At 30.6% G+C, this 19,565-nt stretch overlaps 3 protein-coding genes across 6 annotated transcripts; 2 read left to right on the top strand and 1 right to left on the bottom strand.

Moving 5' to 3' along the window:
• The first annotated feature begins 1,955 nt into the window (after positions 1-1,955).
• Positions 1,956-10,039, top strand: LOC127243757 (protein PHOSPHATE STARVATION RESPONSE 1-like). The gene is made up of 10 exons (XM_051263922.1): positions 1,956-1,983; positions 3,542-3,651; positions 3,786-3,849; positions 4,930-5,105; positions 6,455-6,653; positions 6,749-6,825; positions 6,909-6,948; positions 7,992-8,049; positions 8,297-8,366; positions 9,448-10,039. The coding sequence occupies exons 1-10, from the start codon at positions 1,956-1,958 to the stop codon at positions 9,763-9,765; spliced, it is 1,140 nt and encodes a 379-aa protein (XP_051119879.1). The 3' UTR covers positions 9,766-10,039.
• On the bottom strand, positions 4,946-14,748 carry LOC127243851 (DNA-directed RNA polymerases II, IV and V subunit 9A). Of its 4 annotated transcripts, XM_051264058.1 has the most exons (6): positions 14,507-14,748; positions 13,213-13,318; positions 13,003-13,078; positions 11,846-12,004; positions 10,728-10,832; positions 4,946-5,084 (listed from the first exon to the last, which is right to left on the bottom strand). In XM_051264058.1, exons 2-5 carry the CDS (start codon positions 13,239-13,241, stop codon positions 10,752-10,754), a joined length of 345 nt encoding a protein of 114 aa, XP_051120015.1. In that variant the 5' UTR covers positions 13,242-13,318; positions 14,507-14,748; the 3' UTR covers positions 4,946-5,084; positions 10,728-10,751. The 4 variants fall into 4 exon arrangements, with proteins under 4 accessions (XP_051120015.1, XP_051120013.1, XP_051120012.1 ...); XM_051264056.1 differs by lacking the exon at positions 4,946-5,084 and having other exon boundaries at positions 10,505-10,832; positions 13,213-13,335; positions 14,507-14,747; XM_051264055.1 differs by lacking the exon at positions 4,946-5,084 and having other exon boundaries at positions 10,505-10,832; positions 14,507-14,747.
• Positions 14,749-17,665: 2,917 nt separating this feature from the next.
• On the top strand, positions 17,666-19,222 carry LOC127243756 (LOB domain-containing protein 1-like). The gene is made up of 2 exons (XM_051263921.1): positions 17,666-17,959; positions 18,854-19,222. The coding sequence occupies exons 1-2, from the start codon at positions 17,666-17,668 to the stop codon at positions 19,208-19,210; spliced, it is 651 nt and encodes a 216-aa protein (XP_051119878.1). The 3' UTR covers positions 19,211-19,222.
• Positions 19,223-19,565: the final 343 nt, after the last annotated feature.

Raw genomic sequence — 19,565 nt, 5'->3', positions numbered from 1 at the left:
CATTTGTTTTTTTTTTTTTTCATGAAATTTAATAAAGAATAGTATTTATATAAAAATAATTATATAGAATGAAAAAAAAAAATTATGATTTTTATAAGAAAATATAATATAAATATTATACATTAATAATTCTATTAGAAAAAAAAATTAATTTGACGAACAAACCTTATATTAAAAAAAAATTATCAGTATATTACCATTGTTGGATTTTTTATTTTTTTTTCCAAATTGATCCACCTCATTTTATATACAAAATGCACCTATTTTCGCAGCCCAAGTACACTTGGGCTTAAACTTACAATCGAGGCCCACGATCCACTTACCTTAATCCATAACCACAGCCTGCGACCCGCTGCTTAACCCATGTCCGCAGCCCGTAACCCTCTTTTGACCCGCATCCCTTTTTATTAGACAAGATCTCAACCGTTGGATCTAGGGTTGAGATCTTGGCCGTTCATTTCTTTTTAACCTATCTATATAATAGGGAGGGAAGAGGCAGCCTTCACTCACTTCATTGACATAATCTTCTCTCTACATTACTCACTCTCTCTAGTCCTCCTCTCTCTCTCTGGCCATCCTTTCGGCGACGATTTTTTACGGTTGTTTTCCTCCTATCGGTGGAGTTCATTGACATGGTTATTTCTCTCTGTGTTGTTAATTTGAGCCGCAAGGGGCTCTCTCAACGTGTAGGCTTCTGTTAGCATTATATCTTTATTTGTGGGGATATATTTCTTGTGTCGTAGATAGTAGGCCGGAGTGCTCGTGTTCATCGCGTTTTTGGGTGTGTTTTTGTGTAGATTTTTTTGTTTTCGAGTTGATTTGGGGCTGATCCTTCAAAAACTAAAACTAATACAATATTTTTACTCGATTTCGTTAATAAAATTTTAAATTCTTTCATATATTTTTCATAACAACCATAAATATGTTAATTATTAGAGTATTATTTATGAGAGATGCGGCTTCTTTCTTTCACTTATTTTTTCAAATACGTTTTTTTTAAAAAAAAAAATAATACACTACACGCATTCATTATTAATATACTATACAAAAAAATATTAATATATGTAAAATAATTAAATAATTTTAAGAGTAAATAAGGAATAAGAAAAATGAAGATAAAAAAACTAATTTGAAATGCTGAGATATACAGTTTTTTCAAAATTAATTTTTTGGACTCAATAAACTAATTGAAAACGTTAATTAACACCAAAATTGGCTGATTTACTGATACAACTGCTAAAAGCTCTCGAAAAACCATCCTCTTATATTTGGTAGTATATATTTAAAATAAATAAATTTATTAAAAATAAAAATGATCATTTTTTATCGGTCGGACAAAAAAAAAGTCATCAATAGCATTTACAGCACACATATGCTTTATATAACATATTTTATCTATTATATTTTCGTATGGTATATGTAGTATTTTCATAAAATTTAATTATTTAAACTCAAAATCAAAATCTCACAAACAAACACACTGATTTTTTTATAACATAGGGTATGTTTGTTTAATGTTTTGATTTAAAGAATTTTTATGTAAAGTACAGTAAATCATATCGATAATATAGAAAATAATATTTTATATTAAATATTTATTTTTGTAAAAAAATAAAACATATGTACATATATTGAAAAACATATCGTAAAAAAAAATTATAGGCAAACCTATGTCAATTATAAATAAATATTTTTTTATTTATTTGTATTATATAAAATTTTATTTTATTTTTTATTTATTTGTATTATATAAAATTTTATTTTATTTTTAAATAATATCTATTTATATACAATATTTTATTCATATATAAATTTAAAATTATATATATTTCTTTTATTATTATAAAAAATAATGAATATTTTAAAATTATCAACAATATTTCACATAAAATAATATTATAATTCATATATTATTAACTTATTAAACATATCATTGTCACAAACTAGAAGTATCAATGGTTCCAAAACCAAAAGCTTGTGCTTGTACAAATATGTGTGGATAATAAAAAATAAATAATTATGATTGAACCAATTAAATACTAGCATACTATTGTGAATCGAATTTGTACAAATTTATTTTTGAATTATTCAAAAGACTTTAGTTTGCACTAAGGATGACAATAAGTCTAAGTAGGCTCGAGATAGGACCCATTTATAGAGGGTTGGGTTTAATTATACGGATATTGGATCAGATATAGGTTGGATATTGTATATTCTTATCAGGTCTGAGTCGTGTTTCGGATTCAATTGTAGACCCTACTTGGATCTAGATCTAATTAATATATTAATAATATACTTCATATTAATAGGAGTAAACTGTTTTTTTAGTCTCGTAACTGAACTCTTTTATCATTTTAATTCCGTAAGTAAAACCAGTCGCAAACTAGTCCATAAGTGAAAAATTTTCGTTTTTTTAGTCCTCTGGCGCCGTAGACGCCCGCGTGGCTCGTCGGAGGTTACGTGTCCGCCAGGTCTCGCTGACATGGCAGACACATGGATTTCATTATTTTTTTTAAATTTATTTTTTAAAATTTATTTGCCTTTTTTAATTTTTTTATTTGGTCCAATTGAAAAAATATTAAAAAATAATAAAATAATAAAAATCAAATCCCACGTGTGCGCCAGGTGTCGCTGACCTGGCGGACATGTGGCTTCCGGCGAGACACGCGGGCGTCTCCGGCGCCAGATGACTAAAATAACGAAAAATTTTCACTTATGAGAATAGTTTGCGATAAACTCCACTTACGGGACTAAAATGATAAGGAAGTCCAATTACGGGACTAAAAAAACAGTTTACCCTATTAATAATATACATCATTAGTCCCTTAACAATCTATCTAGTTTTTCATTTTAGTTGTCTCACAACAAAATATTTATTTCCTACTATCTACCTAACAGTTCAAATATCATTTCAATTTAAAACTTTGTCAAAAATAAATGAATAAATAGATATGAGAATGAGGAAGTACTATTATTTATATATATGAAAAAAAAATACCAATATAAATTATATTAAAAATAGTTTTAATAAAATACATAAATTTTAATATTATATATAGAATTTGAATCCGAATTTGACTCCAATTTAAAATTAAAATTTATTAATTATTGTTCAATTCGAATCCGAGTATGATCAGATCCAAAGATCAAATTCAAATTAAATCTCGGATCCAATACTATATTTTGGGGTCGGATCCCGAATCCGACTAAACCCGACTCATTTCATTGCACTCCAACCCAAACAAACACGGCATAAACTTTTTAAAGTGGGCCCCACAAAGTGACGCAAGCAAAAAGACAAAAAAACAATCAATAGCAGCAAGAATTTGTTTCCCCACCACTAAGCTAAACCATAATTAGCCAACTTGGACAACTCCAGCAGAGGCGTCCAATCAACGGTTCAGATCGTTTTATCCATCGCCGAAATCAACGGTCCACATCACTCCAAGGCAAGCATAGCTATTTATTAGTTGAGTATTAGTTACCCCCACGGATCAAACAGCAGCCAACGATCTATCAATCATTTCATTCCCGATTTCAGATAAATCCAATTCCGCTCCCACCGTCGCCGTCGCCGTCGCCGTCGTCGTCCTACATTTCTATCGCCCTGCGGACTCAGCAATCGGCGCGGCGTTTCTGAGCTCTGCGTCAGTCTGGATTTGGTTTCAATTGTATGTTTAGTCACTCGCGAGACTATCGGATTGCGCTGCCTCTCGAGGTTCGTTTTTCGCTTAATTTTTTTTGTGTATTCGCTTCGATTTTTGTGGAATTTATTGTTTTCGTAGTTTCTATACATTTCTATGAAGATTTACACAGTGAGAACACCTAAGGAAGTTCCCTACGCCTTTCGTAAAACATTGTTACAAATAGGTGGAAGCCTGTAGAGCTTTGGTATAGATTGTTGCAGATATTTGCTTCTCATTTATTTTCTCCCTAAATGTGTGTTTTGGTCAACCTAGGGAATGGGAGGGAAAGGTTAAAGAAGAAAAGCTTGAAAAAAATTACAAATATATAATTGTATTATTTGGTGAAGAAAAATGAAACAAATAAAAATTAAATTACATAATAATTAACAAAAAAATATTCTACTATTTAAGATTCCATCACGATTTTAAGACCAAAAAACCAAATCTAGCTGATCGTGAAATTTTTAGATTTTACAAAATGCAAAAACACAAAACTAGGTGGTGTTCTTTTGGAATTTTTTCTTTTTTTTTTTTTTTTATATAAAAAAAATTATGCAACAATGGTGATTCCCAATAGAGTACATTATTTCCTTTAACAAAAACCAAATTTAAAAAGAAAAAGAAAAAAAAAAAAATCTGCATTTGGGTGTAATATGAGATTGTTTGATTGTAATTTAAAATTGATTTGAAATGAGATATTGATTTGAATTATATAAAATAATATTTTGATGGAATATTTAATGAAAAATATATATATATATTTATTGAAAACGAATTGTTAATTTGGATTCAAAATTGTAAAAAAACAAACTCAAATGTAACAAATAGCAAAAGAACTTGTAATGGATAAAGTGAATAAAAATATAAAATCAAAACGAGGGCTACACAGAGGTATAGATTTTAAATAAAGTATTAAAAGTATAATAAATAATATATATATGTTAAAAATAATTATAACTATTTTCCCCCTTCCCTACAAATTTCGCCAATTTGTAGGTAAGTATTTTCCTTTCCTTTCCCATTCCAAAAAAAAAAGAAGGAACATTTAAAATAGTTTTTGCTTCCTCACCCTTTCCTCGAACAAACGCATCCTAACTGTCTCATAGATCTTCCTCGTGTTTCTGTGTGGTCCAATAATAATGGATTTTTTTACTATTTTATTCTTTACATGCAATATAAATGACTAGCATCCTTTAATGCAAAAAGCTGATGGTAAGAACTTTCTTGATAATCCTTACAATAGGCTTCTGCATAATGGCTGAAAATACCACTGGAGGTTCAATGGCATCAGAAAACCATGTGAGGAAAACTGATTGGCATGGCTGGGCAGATGAGTTGATTACAGTTGCAGATGATTCACTTGATTCAAGCTGGAGTGATATTCTCATTGATGTCAACCTGCCCGATCCAGATTCCAAGGTCATTTTCTCAATATCAATGATGTTTTAATACTTTTACTATTTGATTGGGAAAATAATGTGTTTCAATCCTATTTAAATTCTTCGGCTACACATTTAGTACCATAAGAATAGGTGTAACAAAAATGGTTCCATTAACTTGTACTTTTTCCGTCATGTAAAATTATATTCATTTGATCGGACACGAATTTTTTTTATAAAAAAAGTGGGTGAAAAAAAAAAATTCCTTTTATGATAAAGAAAAAAGTAGAAAAGTGGAATTTTTTACTAAAAAATAAAATAAAATTTGGATGACAAAAAAAAAAGTGGAAATAAGTTTGATGACAAATAGATGGAGTATATATAGAGAGAGAGATAAATTCTAAACATATATGGTTGATTGGAAAAGCTACTAGCAAGTTGTTTGACATAGCACCCAACCCCCCCCCCCCCCCCCCTATCATCTATTCTAGGGAGCAACATGGGCATGTTACTATCAACATTCTGTATTTTGGCTTCAAAACATAGTACAGCATATCGTATGTTGTTCGCCCACATGAGTTGTAAGATGCTTGAGCATGGCCAATGTGGTAATAAAACATGCTTGTCTCTTAAATTGGATCTTCCATTGACTAGAGTCGTAGGAGAACACACGTGTATTCATCATGAATACAAGCATGTTATCGAGCGTCTATACAAATAAGAGTTATTTGCTTCCAATTGCATTGTATAAGTTTATTTACTTTTTGTGAGTGATTTATTGTGGTTTTACATATTGGTTTATAGTGAAACTTAAAAATTTCAATGAATTCGTAGGTGTATGATGATCATTTTAAGTGTATAGTAGGTGATTTATATGGACTAGGCTAATGTTTGAATATAATATGCTCCATAAATAACATAGTTCTTTTGTAGTAACTACCCCCCTAATGGGGGCTTGCCATAAACTTCTTCAACTAAAGTTTTAAGTTACCCCCCAATTCTAAGTCTGTCTGCATTGAAACATGCCCGTGGTCCTGACAAACAAGAACATGTTATTCTACAACTCTAGTCAATGGGAGGTTCAGACAGAAACATGGGTGTGTTTAATTACAATCAACTCTGTTTGTTTAAAACACATTTGTGTTAAGGCATCTTCTAGATTGTACTAATGAACAACACACTCCCGTGTTAGATGCTACAGGGAAGATGTCGATTAGGGACAACATCGCAGCAACGGAAAATCTTTCATCGCTTTTTAGATCTTTGGGACTTAGATGGATATTATTACACGCTAATGCGACTATTTATGCCATAGCTTTTTATAGTGTAACTAAAATGTGTTACTGTTTTGTTATCCCTTTTTCATCTCTTCAAAATGTTTAACTGCAGTTGCTAGATCTGCCACCGGAGGAGGTCTCCAAGTGCCAACCACAAATTCATCATCTATGTCATTATCCGATTCCAAGTGGAAATTGTTCTCCAGTGATTTGCTCTCCGACTGCACCCTCTAACAAATCTAGAATGCGGTGGACTCCTGAACTTCATGAAATATTCGTCGACGCTGTGAACAAGCTTGGTGGTTGTGAAAGTGAGTTTTTAGGCTTCTACTAGTTTGCTCCAGAGTTCCATGGATTTTTAAAATCTTATTTTATGTTTTAACTCTTATGAGATAAAATTGCACAGAAGCTACACCAAAGGCTGTTTTGAAGCTCATCAATGTTAAAGGCTTGACAATCTATCATGTGAAAAGTCATCTACAGGTGGTAAAAATGTTTCTGTTGAATTAAATCTTTGGTTTTCTGATTCAAGCTTTTTTAAAGCTAACCATATTCTGGAATTTCAGAAATATAGAACTGCCAGAGTGAAGCCTGAATCATCAGAAGGTACAAATCCATTTTTTTTTTTTAAATTGCTGGACAATGGGAAATGCTTCACATTTGCTGACTATTCTCCTTCATATTCTTGGGTAAATTGTACTCCCTTCGTTGCGGCTCAAAATATTCTTTTGGTTTTTTTTTTTGGTAGATTAAAAGAAAAGAATGTTTAATTGGTTAGTGGAAGTACGTTAAACTGACATTGACATTTTTGTTGTTGCAAATATATAAAAAAAAAGTAATATTTTTTGAAAAAGTAATGAGTATTTTGATTTTTATAAATGAATTATTTTTACTATAATAGTAATAAAATACTTTTTAGTGGAACAGAAAAAATTATGAAAAAAATACATTGAGTTAGGACGGAGTAAGTATAATACACTCTTGTGTTTTATTATAAATGCACAAAATATCATTATTTTATTTATTATGTAAATTTTTTTTGTTTTTTATTAAAATGTGTGAAACATCATCTCCGTCCAAAGGTGATGTTGGTTGCGCCTAATTACAAAGTGTTACACAAATAAAAGAGCGAAATGTCTTAAATAGCACTCCTGCCTCAAAAAAACAAAAAAAAAAAGTATGAAATAAAGTTGATTATTTATCTATTTATTTCAAAGAAAGCTATTTAAGATATTTTACCATTTTTATTTGTATAATTAGATGCTTGTTTACAACCAACTTCAGTTTTAGACGGAAAAGTATTTTGTGCATTTATAATAAAATTCAAAGAATATTATAATCTCTTCGTTAGCCTCTAAAGGTCACATTTACGTCATTGTACTTAACATTAAAAATATTCTTATATTTGTATAATTTTTTTCTACAAATGTCCTTCTATTAGTATTATAAAACACTAATAAAAGTATTTTTGCAAATTTTTTTTTAATTTGCACAACGTTTTAATATAATAATTAATATTCGAAGATCAACACGCAAAAAGTAAATAAAATTCTTAGAGCCGGACGGATGTACTACAATTTACCCCTTGTTCTGTGTGTGTATATAGATCTTTTTGTTATTGTTGGCTTCTTAATGGTTGCCATTGCTAGGATCTTCAGACAAGAATTCAAACACCGGAAAAGAATCAAAGCCGGTGGACTTGAAAGCGTGAGTCCCCCTTTTTATACCTATGTGGCACTCACACGGCCATTACCAAAGCACGTTTACATTAAATTTCCTTCAGTTGTTTGTTCATGATGCTATCCAAAGCGCGGGCATTGCTTCGCGATTGAATTTGGTTTTCGAATGTTTTGTGAAGACCTTAGGTGCTTTCACTTAAATTCATGTGCATTTCTAATCATCCTCCCTAATGTTTATTGCCATTGAAGCTCAATTAGTTGAGTGTTCTTGGCAGGACCTTGGACCTGACTGAAGCCCTCAGACAGCAGATGGAAGTACAAAAGCAGCTGCATGAACAACTTGAGGTATGTAAAGGATGGTTTTGTTTCCCTAGAAAAAATTATAAGGCCAATTTCGCTTCGATTACCGTGTTGATTGGGAATCATGCTGATTTGATCCAATTAGCAAATGTCTATAATATAAATAGCAAATGTCAGATATAGATTATAGCACATATTTGAATAGTATACTATATAATTATATATAGTAAAATATATTTTGACTTCAGCACAATAGTAATTTAATCCAATTAGCAAATGTCCATAAATAATATAACAAATCATCACATAATATATAGTACATTATATATAATACAATATATGTTATCTTTCTTACGATGATTTGCTAATTATTTCAAATTAATGTGCTATATATATTGTGTAATATTTTGTTAATTCCTTCGTGTTAGTTTGCCTTATTTGACCAAATCAGCACCTTACCAGCCGCCGGCCAATTTATATGTCCATTTTTTTCATCCAATGTGTATTGTGTTCTGATCCATTTATAGAAGGCTGGTTGGGGAGAAATGAAAGTTTATCCAATCTCTAAATGGTTGTTTGGTTTTGGTATACATTTTTTATTTGTCTTGGTTTAAATTGTATTTTGATGTAAAATTATATGAATGAAATAGTGAATTTTACGGGAAATCAGACGGTCTAACTAGTAGTTATTTGAGTTGAAATCAAAACCAAACAACCCGAAGCTTTGTTTAGATAAGAATTTTTCGAAGTTTTAGAGAATTACGTGAATAGTAAAAAGTTGGATATACAATGTAATGTTTTTTCTAGATAAAATTGTTATTTGACATGATATTTTGTAAAAGAAAACCAAAACATTCAAAAGTGTATGAAAATACAATGGGAAACCTCAATCCCACCTTACGTGTCCAGTTTTACGTAAATACAGGAAACCAGCTAAATGTATGATTAATAAATAATTAAAATATATATTAGTAAAAATAACTGATTAATTTACATGAGCGCACATTTACGTTTCGATCTTTTATTGTTGTTTGAAATGCAGCTAGAATTCACTGGCTAACATGTTATTGCACATCACTTGATTTGTCAAATGTTAGCCATTAATCGTCGATAGCTGTTTCTACAGATCCAAAGAAACCTTCAGCTACGAATCGAAGAACAAACAAAGCACCTCCAAAAGATCTTCGAGCATCAGAGGAAGATGGAAGAAAAAAAGCTACTACCAACATCATCAGAAATTGAGAACCCTTCTTATGTACAAACCAATAAAGCAGATCCATCAGAGGCCGATGATGCAGACGAACATTCGAGTAAGAATGAAACGTCGCAAGAAATGAAACCTTGCAGGGATCATAGTGGCGACGAAGATGATGACAACGGTCCAGTAAGAAAACAAGCCAAGTTTATCGAAACAGGTACTTCTGAAATTCCTCGAGAATTATGACATCTAAGTCTTATAGTAGAATTCGCGAAAAATTATCAATTGTGTTCTAGTGTATAGAAGTACACAGTTGTCGGGGGATCAATTGAGATTTGGTAAAAGATGGGGGCCATCTGAATATAGAGAATATTCGGGTAATGATTAACAATTCATGATCGATATCTCAAGAAGAATTTCTTGAGTACGTTGGGTATCATTTCATAATCGAGCCTACGCTACAGAAGTAAATGAATTCGAGGCAACAAAAAATGGGTGGAATTAATCAAAGGTTATAGTAGCTCTGATCGTCTCTAAGATCACAGTTACCTTTTGCATCATTATATTTTTAACATTAAAAATATTACTCCCTCTGTCCAATATTTATTTGTCTATTTACTTTTTGCGCGGAGTTTTTAAAAGTATTAGTATTCTATTGGAATGTAATAGAAATAAAGGTAAAAAAATTAAACTACCGTTATTAGTATTGTATGATATAAAAATAATAGCATTTGTATAATATATTGTAAATTGAAAAAATATTTATAATGTAGGTAGATAGTACAGTTACTAAAAAAGAAAAGTGACGGACCAAAATGAAAAAATAGATAGATTGTTAAGGGGCGAAGTGAGTATTATATTTGTATAATTTTTTATACAAATGTCATTAATATTAGCATTATAAAACACTAATAGAAGTATTTGTCAATTTTTCATTAATTTGTACTATATTTTGATATAATAAATAATATTCAAAGATCAATACACAAAAAATAAATATGACCCTTAGAACAGAACGGAGAGAGTATGACATTGAAGTGATGGAGAAGGATGGAATTAGTCGAAACAATGAAATGTATGTTAAAGGGAGTCAACTACAAATCAGTTAGGATTTTCTAGCATACGCAGTCAATTTAACAGTCGGAAAATAACAGCTTCCCCAAGCACTACATACTGTAATTGCACAGAAAGTGATATTCGAAGCTTACCTCACCCGACTATGTAATTTTGAATTAATCTCTCCAGCGATGCCCGCAGTTCGGATTGCAGCAGACAAAGAATAGCGTCATTCCTTCTTCGCCCCGAGCAGTTGCCTGTATGCGCATCAAATCTTGGATAAATATTACCAAATGTTTACGACTCCATAGGATAACATCGGAACTACAAAGTTAAAACGATGAAATAACTACTGCATATTTGAACATGGTGACAAGAGTGTTGTCTGATTTACAAAGATTGATATATTAGAAAAAGCTATATTCTATTAGCCGCTCGACCATCGAAAAGCAAGTGTTTGTGAATTGTCACAAAGCAATAGTTTTAAATACTCCCTCCGTCCGGCTCTAAGAGTCTCATTTATCTTTTGCGTCATTGTACTTAATATTAAGAATATCCTTATATTTGTATAATTTTTTGTAGAAATATCATTATAATAGTATTATAAGAAACTAATAGAAGTATTTTTTGTCATTTTCCCTTAATTTGTATTACATTTTCATATAATAATTAATATTCAAATATCAACACGCAAAAAGTAAATGAGATCCTTAGAGCCGAACGAATTGTAGTATCATTTTTATTTTAAAGGCAAAATTATCTGTAACCCACTTGTAGTTTGGAAAGTATGTGCCATTCTCCTTCATAATTTAGAAACTAGATAATGCTTCTTTATGCTTTTTAAAAAATTGCACAGAATTTCATTTTTAGGGGATTTTGTGCAATGCTTTAGAAAACACGAAGAAGCCTCACGCAATATCTAGAAAATTTGCCCAATATTTTCTAAAATACAAGTGAGCCTCGTAAAGCTTTTAAATCATGAATGAGTATGGTGCAAACTTTCTACACACAAATGGGTTATAAGCAATTTTGGCTATTTTAAATTTAGTTGAAACTACCGAAGAATTTGATGAACAAAAAAAATAAAATAAAAACCAGGATTCAAGGATCAAGTGACTATATCTTGAACCTAAGAATGATCACTAGAAAGCACGATCACTACGAATATGTTGAGCTAAGAAGGTATACCAAAAAATATGAATGGGATACCGAAAAATTTATTAAATAAATAAGAAAAAAAAAAAAAAAAAAAAAAAAAAAAAAAAAAAACCTGGAAGAAAACAGCTTCTCCATGTCCACAATTGGTACAATGAACTGCCTTTGTACGAGGAAGCGTTGGATCTGCAGCTACATCTTGTAAGACTTGGGTGCGCTCTCCAACCGAATGGTGTACCTCATTTCTATACACGCAGTTGTTATCGGCAGTCTCCTGAAAAGTGAGCCACGTTTGGAAAAATAAACAATGGTTTAAGTTACAACACAACTCCGGCTACTCGTACAATTACGATGACAGTTCAGTTGATACTAGAGAACACTAGTCTTGACCATATCCGTGACAATTATGTAACTCACATCGATATGGTGTCAATTATATTACTATGTTCGCAAGCAATGTTCAAAAGAAATTCCACCCATGAGACATTGAGGGTGTGTTTTTTAACATCCAAATCCAAAATTTCTACTATTTGGACTTTGCGTTCCCGAAAAAAATACATTTTTTCCTCTCACAAAATATCCATCACATATTATTTTAATACCAAACTCAAACCAAAATTTTCCAAAACCTATCAAAAGAAACACACCTTCGTATTTTTTGTTTTGTATTTAAATAATGTTTGATGTGATATTTTGTGAGAGAAAAAAATATATTTGTTTAAAAAACGTAGAGTACAAATAGTAAAAATTGTAAAAATTTTGCAAAAAAAACACACACCCCGAGAGTCCAAGTAAACATAAACAAGCCGTGATAGTGATAGCTCAATGAAGAGTGATAAGAGAAAGAAACAAATGGCTTTAAATGAAATTTCATTTTAGAGGCCATCAATAGTTTTCTCAAGAAAACAGGGTTGATCACCAAGGTTGTCACGGCGAGGTTCGGGGCATGGCATCACCTAACCGCCATATCGCCTAGGCGCCGTGTCGACAATTTGGCGATATGCCAACTATTTAATGTATTTTTTTTTTCAAAATCATCACATCCAACATGTATTTTTCATTCAAAAAATCATATCAAACAATTATTTTCATCTACAAACATCAAGACAATGAAAAACAAAGCCACAAATGAACAAACCCTAAAGTACTTTCCTACTCAAGATAATTTTAATTAACATCTTGGGGTCAGCACACAAAAACATGTTCAAACACTCGTAAAAACAACCACGACAATTAGATAGCCAAAACCTAAGGAAGAGGTCCAATTTGAACCTGATGATCACAATTGCGGCAAGCGTATAGAAGAACCTTCTGTTCTTTGTCTTCCTTTGGGTACAAAATATTGTTGCTGACCAAAAACAAACAGTCACCTATATCAGAGTCTCCAAGTAAAACAATAAAATGTGAAGTAGAAGCTACAGCACAACATAAAAGGAAGGGCAAGAAATTCCACATTTCACATGAAACCAAAAGAACACCCACCATTCACGGCAAAACTTCATGGTACTCATGGTTGCGAGTCAGGAGTGTCTTGGAACGTGTTCCCTCTTCGACTTTTGAATATGATCTGATCACTTACCTAATCCTCCTTGAAGGGAAATAAAGCTGACATAAATAAAGAATTCAAGACAACAATTGCAACTTAGCAAGAAGTGTCCACTGAACTTGTAACTTAAACCCGATTAACAAACTCTTAACTAAAAAATGCAAAAATCATACAACACATTAGAGTTTTCTACCAGAAGATACCTAAACCTTGAATTTGAACCTTAGGGGACACACACACACACATATATATATATACCAAAGCTTATTGTCATTCAAAACGCTATATTAAAACTCTATTTTCCATTGAGAAAGGGGAAAAAATATATCCACTTCCATAAATACAGATAAACACAAATTCGATACCAGTCCAGCGGTGCTATATGTTTTACAGAAACATGAACTAACTTATTAGATACAAACTATAAACATTGGGTGTGTTTACTTAGTGCTTGGTTCTTTGATCTGTGTTTTTGGGTGAAATATTTTATACGAAAAAAATTGCATGTATTTATAGAACAAAATAAACAAAAACAAAAAAACAATCTCAAAAGTAATCGAAGCCATTGTTTGTAATCTCAGAAACCACATCTTAATTCCAAGTTTTCAAATGTACTCTCAGACACCCCATAATTATATTATGCATATTGTTTAATCCTCACAATTATTAAAAGGTCATCAGAATTAGTCTTTTTCTTTTAAGGTCTGGTTTGTTTAGCATTATTCATCAATTTATTTATTCTTGAAAATTCATCAAATCAAACAAATACTTTTCACTTATAATATTAATCAGAAAATAAAAAGAAAAATCATTCAAAACATCAATACAATTTCAATTCAAATTTTTACTATCCCCAAAAACCAAGCTCAAATTGAAACCTAACTTTTACTATCCCTAATAACTAGGCTCAAATTGAAACCTAATTTTTTCAATCCCCAATAACCAAGCTCAAATTGAAACCTTAATGGTTAGAATTTATAAATTCATATAAATTTTGCTGCATTGAAAATATGTATATTACATTCTCATCACTTCTTTTATGTTTTTATTTTTACTTTTGTCAACGAACAATAAGAGATTGTTCTAGAACAGTGTTATGCGAGCCAAAGAAATATTCAGAACTGATATTCGCAAACGTTCGTAAATAGCTCAGCTCTCAATAAGGTACAGATCGAACCAAACCTAAGAGTAACGAAGAACGGATCTAGCATTGAAAGTGTAATAGCTCACCACTGATCTAGGGATAGAGATTCTCTGAGTATTTTCCGTCGGAGAATAGCTGCCGAAGTCGTCTTTCCTTGTCCGCCCTCAATTTGCCGGAAGGAACCCCTGGATCGCGGTTGTTCCACCACTACTCGCTCCGCCCAACGCTGCGCAGCTCGTTAGGGGGATGGGCGGCGGAGGAAGGTTATGACGGCGGCGATGAAGACGGGAGAGAGTGTACTCGATTAGGGTGAAAATGAAAAAAATGTGTACGGACATGAGTGAAAAAAATTGAATATAAAATTAATTTTTAATATAAATATTTTTTTAGAAATACTTCTTCCGTGCAATAATTATTTCCAATTATTTGATTTTAAGGAGTAAATACTTTGATTTTATATCTTTTAAAATAATTTGTTTCTCCAATAATTTTCTTTTAGATAACTATCGATATATTTCTTCCGTTTCAAAATTATGATCTTATTTGAATTTAATACGAAATTTAAAAAATATTGATATTATCGATAAAAAGTACAAAGTGATACTAGTATTTATAAAAATAAAATTATTGTTTTAAAATTGACAAAAATGATTATACTCCCTCAGTCCCGATGATGCAAGGTTGTCGTTTACTTTTTTGCAAGTAAATTTTTTAATATTAATATTATAATGGGTTGTAGTGAAAAAAGACGAAAATACTCATATTAGTATTGTGTAATATAAAAATAATGATATTTGTGTAATATAGTGTAAATTTAAGGGTATTTATTATGTTAGGTAGTATAATTACTAAATTAGGAAATGGTAACCTTGTTCTAGGACGGACGAAAATAAAAAATAACAACCTTTCAATAGAACGGAGGGAGTATTTTATTTTATTTTTTTTAAAAAAATTAAAGTCAATATAAAATATTATTTTTCATATTAACGATACAATTTTGTATGCTTCGCATAAAAAAAAAATATATGTTTATTTATTTAGTATTTTGATTTTAAAAATTTTTTTATTTAAAATATACTAAAATATTGTGTCGATAATATAAAAATTATCCAGAATTCTAAAAAAAGTATTATGAAATTGTAAACCAAGCATAAATCATCAACTTACTTTTAAGTTTGTTCACTTTGTATTTTTTTGACATAATTTGTATAAAATAATATTATGAAATACAATATATATACACATTAACACAATATATATTTTAGCTACTGTGTTGATTAGATTAGATTAAAATTGCATAGTATTAATTTGACTCAATCAACACATACTTATAAAGAAAGTAACAAATAACCAACAGTATATCTTAATATAATATATAACACACTATATAATTATATTTAGCATAATAAGCAAATTATGGACAATGCTATATTCTCACAAAACCAAATCAATATCGAACAAAAAACTTAAAGAACATTTCTACTTTATCGTGCAAGCAATCGTTCGAACTCAGAAAACAGGTCATGTTAGACCATTCACTTGATTCTTGTTTCTTCTCTTTGAAAAGCCCTTACCCGCCGTTGCCATCTTTTGCACTACCAATCGATCCTCTCGTGGTTTTCCAGCGAGTTGGGAAGTTCTCTTTCCCCTTTGCATGAGTATTGTCATAGTTTGTCATTTCCGATTTAGGTTCTCAGTCATAGTCCGTTCCATGTGTGCAAACCATTATCCTATTGAGTAGATTGATTTGGCATATGTCTTGGTGCATGTACATATTCCGCATAATTTTTTCATACTATATGGTGTATTCAGCCTTGTGCGTACGGAACGGCTGGTTTGGACCTCAGCGCCGGTGTGGCTTAGGCGCCGGGCGTGTTAGCTTCCGGGCACATTACAAGAGCAAATGTTAATACAATATATAGCATAACATACTATATAATTTCATATAGTACAATATATTATTATTTCAGTACAAGAAAAAGGTTATAAAACATATTACTCTCTCTGTCCTAAATCAAAGTACAATTTTTACCATTTTCGTATGTCTCATTTTAAAGTATCGATTTCCTATTTTAGTAAAAGTAACCCTACACCAATACCAAAATATCTTTTAACTTTTACCTATATTACAAACATACCATTACATATACAATTACTTTTTACATAAAAAGTCAAACGGCAAACATGTCAAAACCTCTTATACTTTTCTACTAACTAATCATATATTATTATTTCGTAATCTGCTACAAAACCCCAAATGGCTCATTTGGACCGGGATTGAGGGAGAGTATATATTTATTAATCTTGGGTTTGCTTGATTATGGTTTAAAATTAATTTGAAATCTGGTGCTAAATTCAATTTTTGTTTAAATTATATTTTGATTTGATATTTTGAAAAAAAATATATTTTTATTAAAAATTATATGAATGAATAATATTAATTTTGATTTGAAATAATAATGAAACAAACCCCTATTATACAAGTCTTGTTGTTGGGTATGAATCCTCTGGTCAAGTCTAGTCAATGTCATATGACTTATTAGTATATATTTATTCATATTTTAATTATTATATTATAATATAATATATGATATTTTATAATATATTATATATTAAAAATATATAAATATATGATGATCATTATTTATATAAGAAATGTTAATCTCAAATCAATATTACAATCACTTAGTCGGATCAACACAATATCCACTTTCCTTTTCCGGTGTATTTGTTTGGGAGTTTGGATTTTGAGTTACAATTTGAATAGTAAAAATTTTGAATTTGAATAATTGTATGATGTGATATAAATAGGTACTGATGTGATATTTTAAATATAAAATTAATTTTTTAGTAATAATATAAAAAATAAAAAAATAAGTATTTAATTTAATATTTTTTTAAAAAAATTGAAATGAATAAAATCCAATCCTCAAAACGAAGACACCCGAGGTGGTGGATCCTAAATGTGAGCACGCGCCCGTTAGACACGGTCGTGGAAAATCTAGTAGAAAGATGACGTGTGGATGACGTCATTGTATACCTCACTCTCCTCGTGCATGTACCATATTGACTCAACGCAACAGGTACAGTACATAACAATAATAATAATAGTACTAATAATAAAAGTTCCTTGATTATCTAATAATAATAATAATAATAATAATAATAATAATAATTATAACAATAATAATAATAATAGCTATAAATTACCCAAGTTTCTTAACTCACCGACTATCCCACTACCAATGGCCTACCCAGAAACCCCGGCCGCCATTGCCGCCGCCAACAATGCAGCGGCGGCGGCGGCGGGATCTCAGTTCTGCTGCCTGTCTCCGACGCCATCATCGTCTCCACCGCCACAATTACCAGCACCACCACCGGCGGCGGTGATTTTCAGCCCTTGCGCCGCCTGCAGGATTCTCCGGCGGCGGTGCGTGGAGAAATGTGCGTTGGCGCCGTACTTCCCGCCGGCGGAGCCGCTGAAGTTCTCCAACGCACATAGGGTTTTTGGAGCCAGCAATATCATCAAATTACTGCAGGTCATTTTTAATAAAAAAATATATATATGTCTCCCATTTCATATAGAAAATTTGAATTTTTTTAAAATAATATAAATATTTAAATATTTTATGAAAAAAATAATTTAATATTCCCTTATACACTCTATAAGTATAATTTTACTTATGCCTTTAATATCTTTTTAAATTATTAAGTAAATCCATCTCCTAAAAACAGGTATTTTATTTTATATATTTTATTTTAAAATCATTCAAAATTTTATTTTTTTATTAAAAATATAATATACAATATATATTTATATCATATAAATATTTATTCATTTTTAAAATTTTACTTTTATTTGTTACTCATCTTTCTTGACTTTAATTGTCTCCTCTCTCACTATAACATTTCCATGCTTAGGCAAAGGTCAATACATGTAGGCCACCTAATTATTTATACAAAAGCTACCCAAATTATTTCCATTAAAATTTAGGAATTAATGTATATATAATAATACATTTAATTTGATTTATTATAATATAATGGATTTGTTTGTTCTTATTTGCAACTGTTTTTTTTTTTTAAAATATCATTTTAATATAATATTTTTTAAAAAATTATATATTTTATCCAAAATCGTAATTTGTATTTGAAACACAAACCAAACACATCCAGTATACTTTCTATAAAGACATAAGTGTTGTTTCTTTAACAAAAATGTACATATATTTTTCTAAAAATTTTAATATACTATATATATTCTTGTTACTTTTATATTAACTATACAATTCTCTATATTTTACGTAAAAATAAAAAAAATCACATCAAAACACAAAACAAACGCACCATTATTATAAGTATTGCTATCAATTATATACGTGAATTAAGTACGCTACTTCAATATATGTCAATACTCATAAATATGATTTCAGGAGCTCCCGGAAAATCAAAGGGAAGATGCAGTGAACAGTATGGTATACGAAGCGAATGCAAGATTAAGGGATCCCGTATACGGATGTGCGGGGGTCATAAGCCAGCTCCAGAAACAAATAAACAAATTACAAGCCGAACTGGCAAAAGCGCAGGCAGAAGTAATAAAGATGCAATTCCAAAATTCCGAACTATACGAGCTAATATATAATCAAAGGGTCGCCCAATACAAGCATGAAGAAGTCGTGCAAGAAGCGCCGATGTTGTCCTATTATGACAACGATGGTAATGTCTCGTCGAACTTCTTTCTCTATGAGGACTTTTTACGCGCGGATTTTCCGTTGACTTATTTATCTTAGAAAAAGAAGACTCACTTGTGTCAAGAAATAGTATAAGTAGTTTTAAGGTTATCTATAGTCTTATTCACACGATAGATTTGGAGTACTTTCATGTGAAAATCCTTAACTTTTCCAAAGGAAAAGATAAAGACAAGAAATTAGTTGAAGGGATGTGAGAATTATTATTGTGTATTGGCATCTTTTGGGTGACCTAATGCCATCATATCAATGGAATTTCTTTCACCTTTTGTTTCTTTTGTCACATTTGCTCTTGACTAAACTTTAGTTTTGGTTATTATTGAATAAATATTTGGGGAAAATTTATGATTGTTTTTAAATATGTTTGAAAGTTTATATATATATATATATATATATA

The sequence above is a fragment of the Andrographis paniculata genome, unplaced genomic scaffold (genome assembly GCF_009805555.1).
Source record: "Andrographis paniculata isolate CXL003 unplaced genomic scaffold, ASM980555v1 Contig98END, whole genome shotgun sequence".
NCBI classification, from domain to species: Eukaryota; Viridiplantae; Streptophyta; class Magnoliopsida; order Lamiales; family Acanthaceae; genus Andrographis; species Andrographis paniculata.
The sequence above is the reverse complement of the archived record's forward strand: the minus strand, read 5'-3'. Positions and strand labels throughout refer to the sequence as shown.